The 17213-nt window shown below is 34.1% G+C and overlaps 1 protein-coding gene across 2 annotated transcripts; it reads right to left on the bottom strand.

Annotated features, from left to right (window-relative positions):
• Positions 1-10282: 10282 nt before the first annotated feature.
• On the bottom strand, positions 10283-14738 carry LOC149830081 (GDSL esterase/lipase At1g29670-like). Of its 2 annotated transcripts, XM_090015696.1 has the most exons (4): positions 14228-14738; positions 13661-13897; positions 10850-11096; positions 10283-10700 (listed from the first exon to the last, which is right to left on the bottom strand). In XM_090015696.1, the coding sequence occupies exons 1-4, from the start codon at positions 14600-14602 to the stop codon at positions 10651-10653; spliced, it is 909 nt and encodes a 302-aa protein (XP_089871822.1). In that variant the 5' UTR covers positions 14603-14738; the 3' UTR covers positions 10283-10650. The 2 variants fall into 2 exon arrangements, with proteins under 2 accessions (XP_089871822.1, XP_089871821.1); XM_090015695.1 differs by having other exon boundaries at positions 10283-11096.
• Between the last annotated feature and the right edge of the window lie 2475 nt (positions 14739-17213).

The raw sequence follows: 17213 nt of genomic DNA, 5'->3' as shown, positions 1-17213 counted from the left end.
CAGGACATGCAACACCCCAATACTAAGCGATGATCATTAATTATTAACAGAACTTTGTTCCAGCATACCTGATACACATATACAGATTACATACCTATATATATATATATATATATATATATATATATATATATATATATATATATATATATATACATATATATATATATATATAAATATAGGTTAGTTGGACTACGGCAGACTGTTACCACTCATATCGCAAATCCATTGGGGTTTAGACTTTCAAGGTTCTGACATATGACAATGTGCATAACCTGTTTATTTACATACATTTTTTTTTGAAAAGCAAGCTAGGCTATGGCAGCCAGTGCCAGGCTTCCAGCCGCCGCAACCACAAAATCAGTGTACCAACAGGGTGGTTCACCCTACTGGTTGTCTGGGTACAAGACAAGGGGAGCTGGGCTCGGGTTAACTCCAACAGTTGTTGCCCCTTGTTTAAAACAACAGACCATATCTGTTGTGATCAATAGAGCATGATAGTAGCTACTCGACAATATAGGCAGCACACTAGGTGTTGATAGGCCCAGCCAGTCTGCTATATATATATATATATATATGTATATGTGTGTGTGTATTTTTTTTTTCAGCTAAGGTTAGGTAGACCCCTACCAGTATACCATTGGGTTTTGAAACTGCATGTCTCACACCAAGTGACGTGCACTAGCTGCTCCCATCGACCACATGATGTTAGGCCTCAGTTGGGGACAAACTAACCCCAGCTGACAATGCCCAGCAAGGTGTTGGGCACCCAACTGTGCATGACGGCCGTTCCAGAAAAAAAGACCCACCTAACCAGGGCAGCAAATCGGGGTGTTGCAGACCCCGGTTTTTTGAGTCCTAGAGGTGCAGAAGGCTGCAACAACGCCAGTAGGGTGTGGCACACCCTGCAGCGTCAGCTGCGACTAGACTGAGGTTGGCAGACTCTGGTCAAGCCGGGTCAGACCGACCAGATTGGCATGGTCTGTCTGGTGAGGCCACAAAGAGGTTCTCAAGCTAATACATAAATTTCCAATTATGGTCATCCTACCAATGATATAATAAAATAATAGGTAGAAAAAATAATATACGTATTTGCTAGGACTAAAAAAGGTTATAACCAAAGTCTTGCACTGCAAAAAAAAATCTAAGCTAAGATATGAAGATGACTTTATGCAAATATTAGAAAGTTAAAACAATAGGAAATAGCTTTATTGGGTGAGAATATCATACTTTTGAGGTTATCCACCAAACTAAACAAAAAGCAAACTTAATAACAAATCTCCTGGTAGTCACTGTATTCTTTTAACAAATAGATACATTATCAAATCATGCATGGTTACATGTAACAAAGCAAACATAAGAGATATGTAGATCTACTATCATATACATTTTTTTCTATCTACCTTCAAGTTAAGTAGCAAGATAAGATTGTCTTCTTTTCATAACATTAAACCAAGGAAATGCACTTCACGTAACAGACTGTATGCATAAATTTTCCCGAATCTAAATACAAAATAACACTAGGATTTTCAGAATCTAATTGTAAGAAAAACAAAACAAAACAAAACAAACTAATGCATGCTTATATATGATTAATCCATGGAACAAAATATAAACATGGCCCCTATACGATACACTATTTTTTTTTATTTGCTTCTACTCAACATAATAGAAAATAAATGAGCGTAAAGTCCTAGAATATATATATTGTTCTAACTCACTACTAGTATGACATGGTTTTTTATGATCTAATACAGGTATCCTTTCTCTTTTAGAAATCTATTAAAAACAAGCATGCACGATTCATGAATGAACATAATCGCATGCATCAATGTATGTATGATACACTAATGTCTATACGTATGTTTCCTTTATTTATTTGTTTAATATTACTTGCATATTTGCTTGAACCATCCACATGTGTTACGTTGTTGATCTCACAATTTAAGGTGGATGGACACACATAATGATATGTGTTCCAATATAGTCGTATGTGCTGGTCATTATTCAAAAACCAAGATCTAATTAAATCCTTGTCAGCCATGGCTAAAATGCATGGCTGAATATATGTATTTTCATACATATGTTCAGATGATGTACAACATATGTGTACTCCATGGCACCATGTACACACATAGAGCCACTATGCTCTTAGCTCTATTGACAAATCGAATTTCCAAACAAGACAGGGGGTATGGATGGATCGATTGACTGTCATCCTCCTCTAAGTTGCCCATTGTCCAGCACCTCCAAAAATGTGCGGAGGAAAGGGAAGAATGAAGAGGAAGAGAAGAGAGATGAGAGAGATATAAGAGGGATGTTCTTCACATGAACTCTAAAAGGGTCCAAGGCAAGGGGGCGTCTGTTTTGGAGTGAGAAAAGGAAAGATTGAAAAAAAATTAAAAACCAAGTGAGAAGAAAGAAATTACCAAGGAAAGGTTAGGATTTCTTTCCAAGTTCTCTCTCTCCAAAACAAGTGGGAGAGAGATAAGATTCTTTGGTTTATTTTTATTTTTTTATTTCCTATATAGCTTTCCAAAATGCTACACTTACATTTAAGGTAGGTTTGATTGGGTGGGTGTGGTCCTTCTCTTGAGGACCACCCAAGAAAAAAATGGAAATAGAGGGGCGTCACCCCCTTTCCATTCCAGTATTTTCACACACTCAAGGTAACTCCTTGAATCTTTACTTTCTATATTTCTTTATTTCTCTCTTCTTATTGTTGATTACCTTTCTATATTTTTTTATTCTCTAACTCTCTTATTTTATTTTTCAAACACATGTCATAGAGAGAGGGGGTTGGCCCTCCCCTCTTAGGTAGTTGGGTCCCACTAGGGGCATGTCACCCTATTCTCTTTAATATTAAAAATATATATATATATATATATATATTTAAATCTCATCTTGTTTCCTATTAAATTTTGGATCTTGTTTGGATCCCTTTCTACTTGGATCAACTAAGAATCCAACTCCAATACCCAACTGGATTTCAAATCTAATAGAGATCCAAATCCAATTACCATATGCTACATCCACATTATTTTAATTGGATCAAAAATTAAATTGGATTAAATTCCCATTTACCTTAAGAATCTAATTTCTCTTGGTTTTTCTATGCCTAACCGGTGTCTTCTATGTTTTAAACATGAGGAATCTAATTCCCACCTGTTCTTCTGTAGCTCGGTTTCTCAAAAAAATTAGAAATATATTCGCTGAGTGTTTCAGAAAAAAGTTTTGTATTCTTATTTTATTACGAAACTCAAATGGTGGATGTCAATCCAGTTTCATACCCCTTAGCTTAAATCTTGTTAGGATATGGTATTCTATATAGTTTATTGGAAGATTTGGTGATTACGTAATACTTTGTATCTTTAAGGAGAACTCACTAGGAGGGCAATCAGTGCTAATTTAGTTTGAGCAGCTTGTTCATAAAATTTGTTGCATTGACTTGACGATAGACTTTGAAAAGCCGCTACAACTTTTTATGAGAAATGGTCTTATTGTGGATCAGTTTTGGATGGGTGACATTAATCTTATAATCAGATTTGCTTCGTGTTCATTTAGAGAATATGATTTAGTTGTTTATGTTACCTATGTTCAAGACAGGTTTATTTTTGTTGGGGGTATAAAAATGCTTTAGAAACTCTAGACTTATTGAAGAAGACTGCTACAACGCTTTCTTGAAAATTCATTTGGGTTATCTTGTGTTGATGATATCTGATAATGCATGAAATGTATATCATATTATCATAAATTTATGCATTTATATGAACCTGTATAGCTTAAGTACCAGTGTTTATGTTGTTTTAGGTGCGAAGGAACTTCGGTTCGAATTTCATCAGAATTTGAGTTAAAACGAGGAAATTGAGTATTTTCTAGAAAATCAGATCTGTACTGATGTGAAGTGGATCAGACCCGATCCAAAACCATATAAAATGGGGTCAAATCCGATCCACATTCCACCTAAACCCATCCCCAAAGATCCATATTAGAAAAATATCCAAAAAAGCCTCTTTGAAAGTGACATAGGTGCTTTTTAGGAATTTTAGGAAATTATAGGTGGTTTTTAGAAAAAGTCTTAAGTAGGCCTTCTTTAACAATTTTTTATAATATTTTTTTATAAATAAGGGATGTCCAACACTATTTTATTGTCTTTGCCAAGGGTTTTACGCCACTCTATCCAAACCCTTGTTTCCCTCTTTTTTCTATATTTCTTATTCTTCCCCCTTTCTTTTTCTTGCCTGTGAATTCTAGATTTATTCTTTTTCATCATATTTTTGTGTATTTTTTTCATTGTTTGGATTTATTTTTGCTACAGGTACCCACAGGCTAGAAACTTTACCTTCGAATTTGGTGCAAACCACCATCTACCATCACGATCGGCAGTCGAGAACTCTCCTTTTGCAACCGACCAATCTATTTTCTTCCAACACTGATCTTCCCCTTTGTTAACTCGGTTTTTAGGCATGCTATAGCAAAAATGCAACTCCTACAGCAAAAAGATGTTCATGTTGTGAGATCTAAGGTATAAGTTCGCTCTTTTTCTACCCCCAAACTCATCGGGAAGCCCTTGAGGTCTGCCTTCCTCCCCCTCCACTTTTTGGTTTTTATTTTTACTATTTTTAGAAAATAAATCTTGGCCATTTTTCTTTTTCGTTTCATTTTGGGTTTTTGATATGTCATGTTATTTATTGTCTAGAGTTAATTTACATGGTCTGATAATTTTTTTTCCAAAGTTTTTGTCGAGTCTTGAGTTGTCTGGATGAAGAAACTTAACTGAAAAGGCCCGTCGGGTAAGTTTGGAATTGTAAAAACGGTATGTATTAGTTTGTTTAATAGTTTATTTTTATATTTTCATTGATTAGATTAGTTTTAGGTTACTTTTATATTATATTTGATTTCATTTTATTTCAGATTTATGGTTTGTATAAAATAAAAATAGATTAAATTAGATTTTATCAATTTTTAGTGTTTTCAAGCATAGTTTTTTGTTTTAATAAAAATTGTTAGGTATAGATTAGTTTTCTTTTATTATTTGCATGATTTTTAGTCCAGATTAGGTTCAAAATTAGTTTAGATTAATTTAGGTTAGGTTTTAATATTCAATATTTGCTTAGATTTAATTATTTATATTTCTTTACATTAGCCGATTAGGGTTTTTATAGTCCTTTTAATTCTTTTTAATTTTTGATAATTAGATCTAGTTTTTGTTTGATTATTTTTATTAATAGGTTAGTTCCTTTATTGACTAAATCATGTTCTTGTTATTTTTTAGCAAGTTAATTCATTTTAATTAATTTTAATTGCTTATAATAGTTATTTCATTAATAATTAGATAATCATTAGTTAAATAGATAGAATAATTTTTTCTTTTTTTTATTCAGCCAAATAGATTAGATTTAATTATTGTCTTTATCAATTAGTTAATTGTTGATATTTAATTTTAGATTTGATTTTTTAGTAGTTAGATTAGAAATTAGTTGTTTATTTAGTAATTATCATTTTAATTAGATTATTAATTTTTAGCCGAATCAGATAGACAACGATTTTGTTTTTAATTCATAGTTTAATTTCACATTAGTTCTTGTTTTTACATGGATTAGATTAGTATTGTATTTAACTTAATGTCATTAGATTAGTTTAATTAAACATTAGTTTAGATTAAAAATAAGTTTAGCCGAATTATTCCTTCTAGTCGATTATCATTTTTTTTTTCTGTTGAATAGTTTAGATAATATTATTTTTTCTTTTCATGCAATCGTGATTAGCTGTAGATTAAGGTTAGTTTTTAATTCAGTTAGTTAGATTTAGTTTTGTTTAATTCATGTCAATTTTAGTTTTAATCTCAATCTGGTAGTTAAAATAGATTTAAATTAGTTAAATTTATTAATTACTGATTTCTTTTCTTTAGTCTTAATTCATTAATTAAGCTAATTATTCTAGATATTTTAAAGTAGTTTAATTTCTGTTATTCCAGACTAGTTCATAAGCTAGATTTAATTTGTTAATGTCTAGCATGTTTTATTATTTGTATATTAGAATAGTTAGTTAAATAATTAAGTAGTTGATTCTTGCTTTTTATTTTTAATTCATCAATAAACAGTAGATCAGATCTTTTATTTAGTTAATTATGGTTTCAAATTTGTTATAGTTAGTTTTAAACTTCTGTACAAGATTTAGTTAGTTGTTAGATCCTTAGTTTGTTATTTAGCTATTCTTGTTTGTTAGTTAGTTATAAATTTTGGAATTCTTGAATTCGATTAGTTATTGCTTTGTAGTTTTCTAGATTGGTTAGAGTTTGTTAATTAGTTTAGATTAATTTATCGATTTTTGTTTGGTTCATGTTAGATTAGTTGTTTTAGTTATTGATAATTAATTGCATTAGTTAATCTCCATTAGTTTAGTTTATTTCTTTATTAGCCGTTAGTGTAGCTTTTAGAATAATTGATATTTCTTCTTAGTGAATAATTGCCCTTTTAATTTTTAGTTTAGTATAATTTGTTAATTCATTAATTCTTTATTGTTCTTTTTAATTTAACCCTTTTAATTGTTAGTTAATTTAGTTCTTTAATTGATATTTCTTTGCTTAACTATTTAGAATAGGGTAGTATAGTTTTCTTTATTTTATTTTACAACTCCCTATTTGAGCCATGAATAAGGAGGAGGGTGGGCTTAGGTGGATGTAAAAGAACATAGTCATAAAGCTCCCTGGATTTTGTTAGAAGGCCCAAGCTTAGTTTAAAATTTTTATTATTTTTATCCTTTTTTATTTTCAAATAGCATTGTAATTAAAAGATAGTGTAATTATTCTTTTCTTTTTTAGTTATTAATAAAGTGAGATTTCAGTAAATTATTTTGCCTAAGTTTCGTTCCCTAAGGCGACGATCTGACATGCTACTCTGCAATGAGTGCAAGAACTGGTTTTAAAATTATCATTTGGTGTGCAGTTCTTGTTTTAAAAATATTATTTTCAAATTGCATCAATATCCAACAACTCTAGGTGGTGTAGGTGGGATTCTACTACTTGTTTTGGTCACAACTCACTTTCTCCAGCCCTCTCCTTCTCATATCTTTTTTATGTTGATAGGGTGTTGCACAAGGAGCTGCTGCTGGCTATGGGTTTTTTTCTCTTTATGTTGCATTCATGTAACAATTTATTTTACAAGGACAAGTCAACAGATTGTCTACCCTCTATTGGCTGATTGTTTGTAATTTTCTTATTTAATCAATAGAATTTTAAGGTAACCCTTAGCATCCTTTAAAAAAACCATAAAAATAATGCATACATATCAAGCATAAATTACAAAGTCCAACAACTTGTACCTAGTTGTATCATCTACCTTGAAAGGTCGGATAAAGGTCAGATGTTATATAAATTATTGTGGTGAAGATCAATAGCATTGGTTTGCTAACATAGTTTCATATCATCTTCCGTGATTAGGTCATGCACAACATTAATTGTTCATGAAAGTTCTTCATTGCCTGCACGTCAAATATTTACATCCTTAATTGGTTCAGGCAACTGTATGACCTTCGCGTGCATATTAAGAACATCAATATCACATGTTGTTTGGGATAGTTGGATGTTTGCCAAATGAATAAGCTTAATAGATGGTGCTTTTGATAGATGCACATTCTCCACAAGATTCATATCATTTCCTTCATCTACTTCTTCTTGTATATCACTTCTAACTGTATATTGTTTAAATTCAAAAGCAATTGCTCATTGTTTAACTTTGTGAACATCCAAGTACACATCACCAATAAATAATATTGATTTTACATCATCACTGTCCAAAACATCTATCCATATTTGTTGTCTATCTACGTTTGGAGATTAACTATACTCGAGGTTCAATAACTCTTCTAGCATGTCTAGTTTTATAAGACATCAAAGTTATAAATTCTTTAAAGCTACTATTTTTGGAAACCAATATAGATATCTAATTAAGGTAATAGGTGTTACGGTAGTGTACTTTAACCTTTTCAGAGGTCATCATTAAATGCTTACACCAATCACACAATATATCATTCATCTAATAAAAATAGCATGTGACAAAAATGTCATCCATATATCTTTTATACATTCAATTAACAAAATTATCTACAACAACCACTCTGAAAACCACTGCCTACAAAAACTCTAACTCCTACTGAATGTTTGTCCACAGTCAACTAACATTAATTGAATGGTAGTGCATAGTCAACTCTAACCTCATTGCACTAAGACAAAACCACCAATCATTAAATAAAGTATAAGAAAATAAATAAAAGTCATCGTCAATATAATAAATATATTTATCTATTTAAAAATCCCTAAACATAGAAACCCTAAATAAAAAATCTTGTTTCAAATATTAAATAAAGCACAGGCAAACATACATAAATCATCCACGACAACAACCAAATACAAATATTAAAAGGTCGTATTAAGTATATATCTACAAAAAAATAAGTTAAGAATGTAAGAAAATAATATATATATATATATATATATATATATATATATATATATATATATATATATATATATATATATGGAACTCACTTTAATATCTAATCAGAAGACAGAAAAGTTGACCGAAAGGATGTTGCAACCTCGTTAGAATGCTGCAAGATGATTTCATAGGAATAACCACAAAAAGGAGAGGAAAAAAGGTTAGGGTTTTATAGGGAAAAGGGTCTGGATTCTAACGAGAAACAAATCAAAAAATGACAAAAAAAGACTGAAATAACTTTATATATGTATCGGCAAGCAAGCGAAGGTATAGACATTCACAACAAGTATTTGTGAATGTCATGATATATTTGCGGATGTACATGAGGAGTATTTTGTTAAAGGTGGTTCATAGGTTTTCTTTGCGAAGGTCATACTATATTTGTGAAGGTCATAATGTATTAGCGGATCTCAAATTAGATTGAAAACATTTGAGACATTCACAATGGGTGACTGTGAATTTTAGCACACATTTGCGGACCTCCTTGAGAAGTATTTACTTAAGGAAGGTTCATAGGATATCTTCACAAAAATTGTACTATATGTGTGAAGCTTCTCTAGCTTTCAATTCAAAGAAGAATGCATGACATACACACAAATTTTGAGATAGCAACAAATACATAAGGCGAACCTACTGAGTTAGAACCTTTCAATTTGAGAAGGTTCACATAGGAATTATGAATCTTAAGAGACACACGTGTTTGATATGAAAATCTTCTTTATTGGGATGAAAGTTAATTAGTTTCACAATTTTATTTATGCAAAATTCATGAGGTTTCACTACAAGAAAAACGTTAATTAGCGACAGAAATTGGCGATGGATTATTTATGTCGCAAAGTTGTGATGGCTTAGTGAGAGAAAAGTAGTCACTGCTTAAATTGAAATTTGTTGCAGATTTAGCGACGAAAACATTCCATCTCATACTCCTTCGCTAATTAATTAGTGACGGAAAAGTTCTGTGTCAGACTCCATCGCAACGTAGCGATAGATTAGCGTAATAAGTTTTCCGTCGCTACGAAAGTCGCTACTTAGCGACAGAGTTTGAGACAAAATGTTTCCATCGCTAATCCGTCACTATTTTTTGATATAAGCCCATCTAAGCCGCAACATTTTCTCTCGTCTCTCTCTGTTTTCTCCCAAATTGAACCCTAACTCTCCTGTCTCCACTGCCCGTCTCTGCCAATCCTCCTGTCCGACCACCGCCGCCCCTTTCCGGCAGCTCTATCGGTGCCTCCTCGTCGGGTGACCGACCCCGTCCGGTCACCCCCCCTCCTCCTTCTTGGTTTCTCTCCCTCTCGAGCCTCCTCAGTCGTCGGAGCCCTCTGTCCACGCTCCCCCTCCTCGTCGGAGCCCCCTGTCCGTGCTCCCTTTCCTCGTTGGAGCCCCCCCCCCGTCTGTGCTCCCTCTCATCGTCATCCATGCTCCCTCTCCCTCAGGTGATCCCTCTCTCCCCCCGCGTCGTCTTCTTAGGGTTCTTTTTTTTTTGTCTTGGTCCGGCAGGGTCCATCGGCTCCTGCCTCCTCCTTTTCAAGAGCCGCAGGGACCTTTGGCCCCTGCGCCCTCCACCCTTTTTTTTTGTCTTGGTCCGACAGGGGCCATCGAAGATAATTTTGCAGAATACCTTTAATTTATATATATATATATATATTAATTAATTATAAAGGTTTTAAGGTACTTTTACTTAAAACTAGATCTCTTAAAACCTTGCATATGTTTGTCCTTTTTCTTTGACAATGTCATGCCTTAAAGAAATATGGTGTGTAGATGTTATTTGGGAGTCATTCTTATCCTCTCTCAAAAAGTGAGCTATTATAACACTAACTTTATTTGAATCCATACATACTTAACCATGACATCCCCATCCTCATCCTTATTGGGCATATACTTAAAATGCAGCCATCTATTGTACGTCCTTGCCATTGTTCTCCAATGACCATGACTCTGAAATTGAAGCTGCGACCGCAGCATCTGAGGTGAGGTTTGCTAGTTGCAAGATGTTGAAGGGATAGACATCACTTGTGAGGTTTGAGAAAATTGCCTTCAAAGTGATTCTCTCGTACACTCTCTCTGTGGGATGCGCGCCATCGAAGAAGACGTAATCAGATCTGTTAGAGCACACGCTGCCCTCTTTCATGCATGAAGTGTAACAACTCTAGGCCGAGGCCGACGTTGCGCAGCAGGATGCATTGTCCACCGTATATCCTATTAACATCAAACATCATTATGAAACTCACTAAACCAATTTATGCACAACTGCTCCATCAAATTACTATATGGATGCCACAAGGGTTCTGCTCATCTGGTAAGAACTGTTTGTAAAATTACCAACTTGTGAAAGTGTAGGACATTACCAAAAGCAGCAGGATCCTCGAGAATTTCATTGAGTAAACCATAGGTATTGACATAGACCACATGTGATCCTGGCATTGCTTGTGTTATACTGTCTATGTTGGCGAGCATGCGATCGTTGAACAACTGAGCTGCATAATTCATGTCTCCCACGCATCCTGATATTGCCTTCCTTCGGGCTAAGGGACTGCAGCCCATCACATGGATACCGAACAGCGCAAACTTTCGAGCGCCCAAATTATAGACACTCTAAAAAAAAGTATTGCAACCAATAGAGCCAGCAGTTGGCACTTAATACAACAATTTTTTAAATTATGCCAAAAGGACAGGTTCCGTTTCTAAACTTTTCCTCCTTCAGAAAAAGTTTTTTTAAACTTTTCCAATAAAAAATATTAATCAAAATAAAGATACAACGTAAAGAAATAAAAAGCTGCCAATTTTGAAATAAAACAAAAAACTACTAAAATTGCAATATAATGCTTTTTTTTTTTACTTATTGAATAAAGTTACAGTCTCTCTCTCTCTCTCTCATCCTTTTCCTAATAGGTAGCTTGGGTAAATCTTCTAGATTCAAATGATGCCAGTTCTAATGATAGGTTATTAGTTATGACCCTTCTGTTTCTTAGGTTCTCATCACCTTCCCTCTTGAATTGAGATTATGCTTTTAACTAATCCAAGTTATAAAATATGTAGCTATATTTATGTCTATGTGATATTTGTGTCTGTTGTAGAGCTGTTCAGTGGATTTTGTTTAATAGGAAATAAACATTGTTGAGTTGCTTTGTTTAAAACCCGATTTTTTTTTTCTTTTATCATAAAGTTTTGGCACATTGTGCATAACTGTGTGGGGCATGGCCTGTAGGCTTCTTTGGAGTCATATAATGAGCTAACTATGCAAGACTGTAAGGTGGTTGATAGGGGTTTGACAAGATCTGTAAAAGTTTTGTTAGACCTGTTTTTGAATCAGGTTAAAAATTAGACCTCAAACATAAATGAGTTTAGTTTGGATCCTGCTCTTATTAAATGTTTAGACCCATGTATGTATAGGGGTTTGAGCATACATTTTTGGGTTTTGAACAAACCTTTTATTATTGGGTATAAAAATTAGATTCCAACTGGAGGTCGCCCGTGTGGCCAGCTGGTGGTTGTGAAATAGTTGAGTTGAAGACGCAGGAACAAAGCCTAGTCTTCCCTTCAAAATCTCTATGTTAGATATGTTTTTTTTTGGCAATCTTACTGTGTGGATGTGATTGGTTCAAAACATATGAATAGACTCTTCCATCAAACTTTTTTTATATGTAAGTATGATTTTATAACATGAAAATTTTCAAAAATTTCAGAACCGCTGATTTTTTAACCTTGTAAAATCCTATGTATACAACAAAGTTCAATATAATATGTTTTCAACCATGGAGATCACATCTATATGTACTGATTTGCCAAAAACATGTTTAACATTGAGACTTTGAAGGGGTGGATCATTTATGGGGCGGACCATCCTCTTCTCGATACATATACAGAAAAACACGTATGATCGAATGCCCAGTCCTCGGAGGCAAGATCAGATGCACGCTACAAGTCCGATTCTGCATTTTTTTGCTTTTTTTTATATTTTTTTATTTTTTTGGTCTTTAGTGGTGGGCAGAAAACGCCCTTCAGCGCCAAAGGGCTTTTCCACTGAGGGTCTTTAGCGGTGGTTTCGCCTTCCGCTAAAGAACTTTTTTGATAAAAAAAATGATGTTTTTTTCCACCGTTGATCATGCAGATCATATATATAAAGTAGACCGTATCATCAAACACGTAAAGTGTTTGATGTACGTGTTTGATGACGGTCAGATGACTATCCACATCTGCATGATCAGCAGTGGAAAAAACATTGTTTTTATAAAGAAAATGTCTTTAGCGACAGGCAGAACCGGCATTAAATACACTGGGTGGAAACACCCTTTAGCATTGAAGGATGTTTTTTGACCAGGGTCTTAAGCAGCGGTTGCGCCTGTAAAGACCAAAAAATAAAATAAAATAAAGCAAAAAATTCTAAATCAGATGTGCATGTTCGACGACTTGATTTTATAGGAATAGACTCTTGGATCATACGATTCCAGGTAGGTTTTTATAAGGTTTAAAAAATCGATGGTCTAGGATTTTCCTAAATATTCAAGAGATAAAAACATGTTTTTGATCCAAAAACATGATTCAAGTATCATTTCCTAGTAAATCGATCAAGGGGAACACATCTGTACGGTCAGATTTAGGTATTATATGTGAAAAGCCCTTCAAAAGCACTAACTATAAAAGTGGTTAGCCATCCTCTCTCTCTCTCTCTCTCTCTCTCTCTCTCTCTATATATATATATATATATATATATATATATATATATATATATATATATATATATATATATATATGCACACTTTCTTGTTATTGCCCATCGAAACCATTCTACTGGTCTAATATAGAAGCACATATAGGCCCAACCTGATTAGATAACAGGACTTGAAAGGAGAGCAGATCGGGTGTTCTGTCAAATGGCTTTAATAAAGTGATTGGACATCTTCACCGTCCATTGCTTCATGCCTCAAGGACCTCATGGTCCTTGTGTATATTGTGGACGGTGAGGATGCCCAATCACTTTTCTAAAAAGTGATTTGGCAGATCAGTTGATCTTCTCTCCGTAAAAGGCCCACCTGTTTGCGATGAGAACCCGCCCATATCTGTAGTACAGACTAGTTGGTGCTGGTGATGACAGTTAGCAACAATGAGATTCACAAACATTACCATGAAAAGAGGCAAAAGGAATACTGATTGTGTACCTTGATCTGGCTGATAAAAACTCCTGTGAGGTATTCGGTGAAGTCTGTCAAAGAGCATTCTATCTCTGAAGGACTTCCATTAAAACACGACTGTTCGTAATCGTTACCTCCTGAGTTGAAGAAAAATATGGCTTCCGATAGATAGGAAGATAGTTGACTCTCATTCATCTGGGACCTCAGATCAGGCAGTGTGGTATTTTCAAAGTAATTGATTTGTGTGTTCAATGGGATGCTACTCTGCCAAAAGTAATTAAAAAGAAAAAAACAAAATTGTTATAAGATGAATATTGTAGGAGGCATTAATTAATTCCAAAAGTTCTTGGCTATAATTTGATCTTTTTTATATGTTCTACTTGTTCAAAGGTGCATAGACAATGTGGTATTATCCGCATAAATGAATATACAAACCTACACAAAAAAAAAAGCAGCTCAGATTTAACTGAAAAAAAACAAAGGCTGTTAGCAATCTATACTTGGTTTTAAGACAAAGATGAGAGAGAGAGAGTTTTTATTGCGGTAAACTTTTGGCTATGGTAGTTAAACAATAATATATATATTGCCACTTACAATGCTCCTGGTGGTGTCAAGGATGCCGGAACCAGCAGAGCCATAGCAAACACCATGGAGAATCCCTTTGCCCGTTGCATTAGGAGACAAGAAGGGAGGAACAAATTGGGGGAGGCCTAGAAACTGCCCCATGATGTCAGCAGGGTTCTTTGCATTGGTGAACCTGCCGTTGGGACCTCCCATGTCCAATCCGTAAGGGAAATAATCCGCTTTTGATAACGAAGTGGTCAGGTAGATATTATTCCCATTGTCGACAACAGAGTCCCCGAAAACAAACATGGCCTTGAGTTGCTCGTCTGCTCCATGGGATGCCAGAGAGCAACAAGGAAGGAAGGGCAAGAGGAAAGCGACCAAGACAGAGAAGAGCTTCGGCATTTTTGAAGGAGATAGCACTGACCGTTGGATCTCCTGCCCAGTCTTACAGACCCTTTATAGTTTATGCAGGTGAGGAATGAAAGGTAAATGTGAACTATCGTCCTAATAAGACTGCATAGTAAGCAAGCAGTCCACTCCCCCAGTCTTGGGAGGAGGAAGGATGGGTGGCCCCCATTCTCAGTGGCCAAATCTATAAAAAGATCTTGCCAAGCTCATTTCAGAATCAATAAGGCTAGGCCACTTTATGGCCTCATACTTGTTGGCCAAGATTTTTTAAAATCCAAGAATTTTATATAAATTTTCTATGATTATTAATAAATAAAAGTAAAATTTTTCCCATATATGGTTTATAATTTTAATTGATATTTAAATTGTATTTAAATTTTTATTTGGCATTTAATTATTGATTCAAATTAAATTGGTATTAACATGTAGTTGAATTATATTTAAATTGTCAATTAATTTGGAATTTTGAAGGCATTTAAATAATAATTTATATTTTTAAAATTTAATTAAGGTTTTCAAAACCATTAAAAATATTAAATTTGGTCTAAGTAATATTAGATCTTGATGGGGACCCAAGTGTGGCTTGACCCATGTGAATGTGGATTTAGATCCACTTGAGAAGAGACCCAAGAGGAAGGGGGCGTATATGCCTAGTGGGGCAAGTAGTGAAGTTAGTGGAGGAAACCACCTAGGGCAAGTGGAAAAGAATGACAAGCTTGGATAAGATTCTTATCCTCTCCACTCCCTCTAGTCGACATCCCCTAGTGGGGATAGTGGTGGTGGGGACCACCAAGGCAACCCATGGTGGGAGAGAGGATAAGCTTATGGAAGCTTCTCCCACTCTCCACTCTTCCTAGCCATCACCTCTACTCCACTCTCAAACCCTCTTTTTCTCAAAAGTCAACACTCGCTCTATCATTTGCATAAGCAAACCCTAACCCTAATCCCTATCTATTTCTATCCGCTCATCTCATCCCTCAATTTTATCTCAATCTCATCATCTCAAGGCCTATCCCCTATTCACGATTTTGGAGCTCTCTCATTTCTCTTTCTCACTCACATTTTGGAAGGAGGCACTCTTCATCAATCTCATCTGCGATTTTTTGAGAAATCATTCTCTCATTAGTGTTTTGGAGAAGAAGCTCTCTTCCTCTCATCTCTCACTCCCACTATTTTGGAGAAGGAGCTCTCTCACTCTCATTTTAAGTTTTGGAGAAGGTGGTTCTCACACTCTCATCCCTTTCACTCACACAGTTCTTGGAAGAGCTCATTCTCTTTCAACTCACGTTTTGGAGGAGACTCTCTTTTAAACAATTTGTAGAGTTATAAAGCATGCTAAATCAGAATTTTAATGCATGTTAGAATTAGCTTTTTGTGTAAATCTAAGTTTAAATGCATGTTAGAATGATAATTCATGAAAATTATAATTAATTTATGTGTGGAAATTGAGGATTTTTTCAAATTTGAATTCTATATACATGATAGAATTAGGAATTATGTTAATCTGAATTTTCATGCATATTAGGATGATGTTTCATAAAAATTATAATTAATTTATGTGTTAAGAATTGAGTTTTTTCCCAAATTCAAATTTTATATGCATGTTAGAATTAGAGATTATGTTAATTCAAATTTTTAATGCATGTTAGAATGATGTTTCATGAAAACTAAAATTAATTCATGTGTTAAAATTATGGTTTTCCTAAATTTGAATTGTATATGCATGTTAGAGCAATGTTCTATGCAAATTTAAATTCATTCATTTGTTAAAATCATGGTTAGATGCAAATCTGAAATTATACATAAATTAGAGAGATATTTCAATGAAAATTTGAATTTGTATATATATTAGAAATGTGTTTTTATACAAATATGAATTTATATATGCATTATAAATATATTTTTATGTAAATTTAAATTTATACATGCATTAAAAATGGGTTATGTACACTAAAAAATTTATATTTAAGAGTGTGTTTGTAGGCACTGAAATTTCAAATTTGATAGAATGCATATGAACAATTAAAATTTACTTTCAAGTATGTTGTCATATAAAATATGATATTAATTAAGCATTGAAAAGATGTTTCTTGCAAATCTGAAATTAATTATGTTTGAATTTATAATTCATGTAAATCTGAAATTAACAAGGTGTTTAATTTTTTTAGAAAAAGATGCATGAAAAAATTTAAAAACCTCACAAGAAATTAAAAGTTGAGAAAGTAAAGTTTTGTTTTTGGCTATGCCAAGCCCCACCCCATCACTAATCACATATTGACTGGCATCCGGTGGATGAAAACCTTCATGTCCCCCTTAATTACCTACTAGAGTACACCCAACTTCGACCTTGCGGCAAGGAGTGTCCCCTATGGGTTTCAAACTTGTGATGTCTCCTCATCTTGGTGACATTCACTAGTTGCTCCTACCCAATGAGCAAGGCCCTTGTAGGTTGTAAAAAATCCCATTTTAACCTTTTGAAACAATACCCACTCGCACTATCCCCTAGCTTGCCTATGAGAAAGCCCCAAGGGTAGTTTGTGTAGTGGGGTGGAGCCTTGGCTGCTAGACAGGCTGTCAAAGTTTGATTCTAATGGGTTGATTACCT

The sequence above is a fragment of the Nuphar pumila genome, chromosome 8 (genome assembly GCF_984573655.1).
Source record: "Nuphar pumila chromosome 8, dmNupPumi1.hap1.1, whole genome shotgun sequence".
Classification (NCBI taxonomy): domain Eukaryota; kingdom Viridiplantae; phylum Streptophyta; class Magnoliopsida; order Nymphaeales; family Nymphaeaceae; genus Nuphar; species Nuphar pumila.
Note: the sequence above shows the minus strand (reverse complement) of the source record. Positions and strands in the feature narration are given on the sequence as shown.

Coding starts and splice junctions, on each gene's coding strand:
- LOC149830081 (XM_090015695.1), bottom strand. CDS start 14,602: ATGCCGAAGCTCTTCTCTGTCTTGGTCGCTTTCCTCTTGCCCTTCCTT. Junction 13,898..14,227: donor TTGACACCACCAGGAGCATT/GTAAGTGGCAAT, acceptor TACTTTTGGCAG/AGTAGCATCCCATTGAACAC. Junction 11,097..13,660: donor TTTTTATCAGCCAGATCAAG/GTACACAATCAG, acceptor ACTTTTTTTTAG/AGTGTCTATAATTTGGGCGC.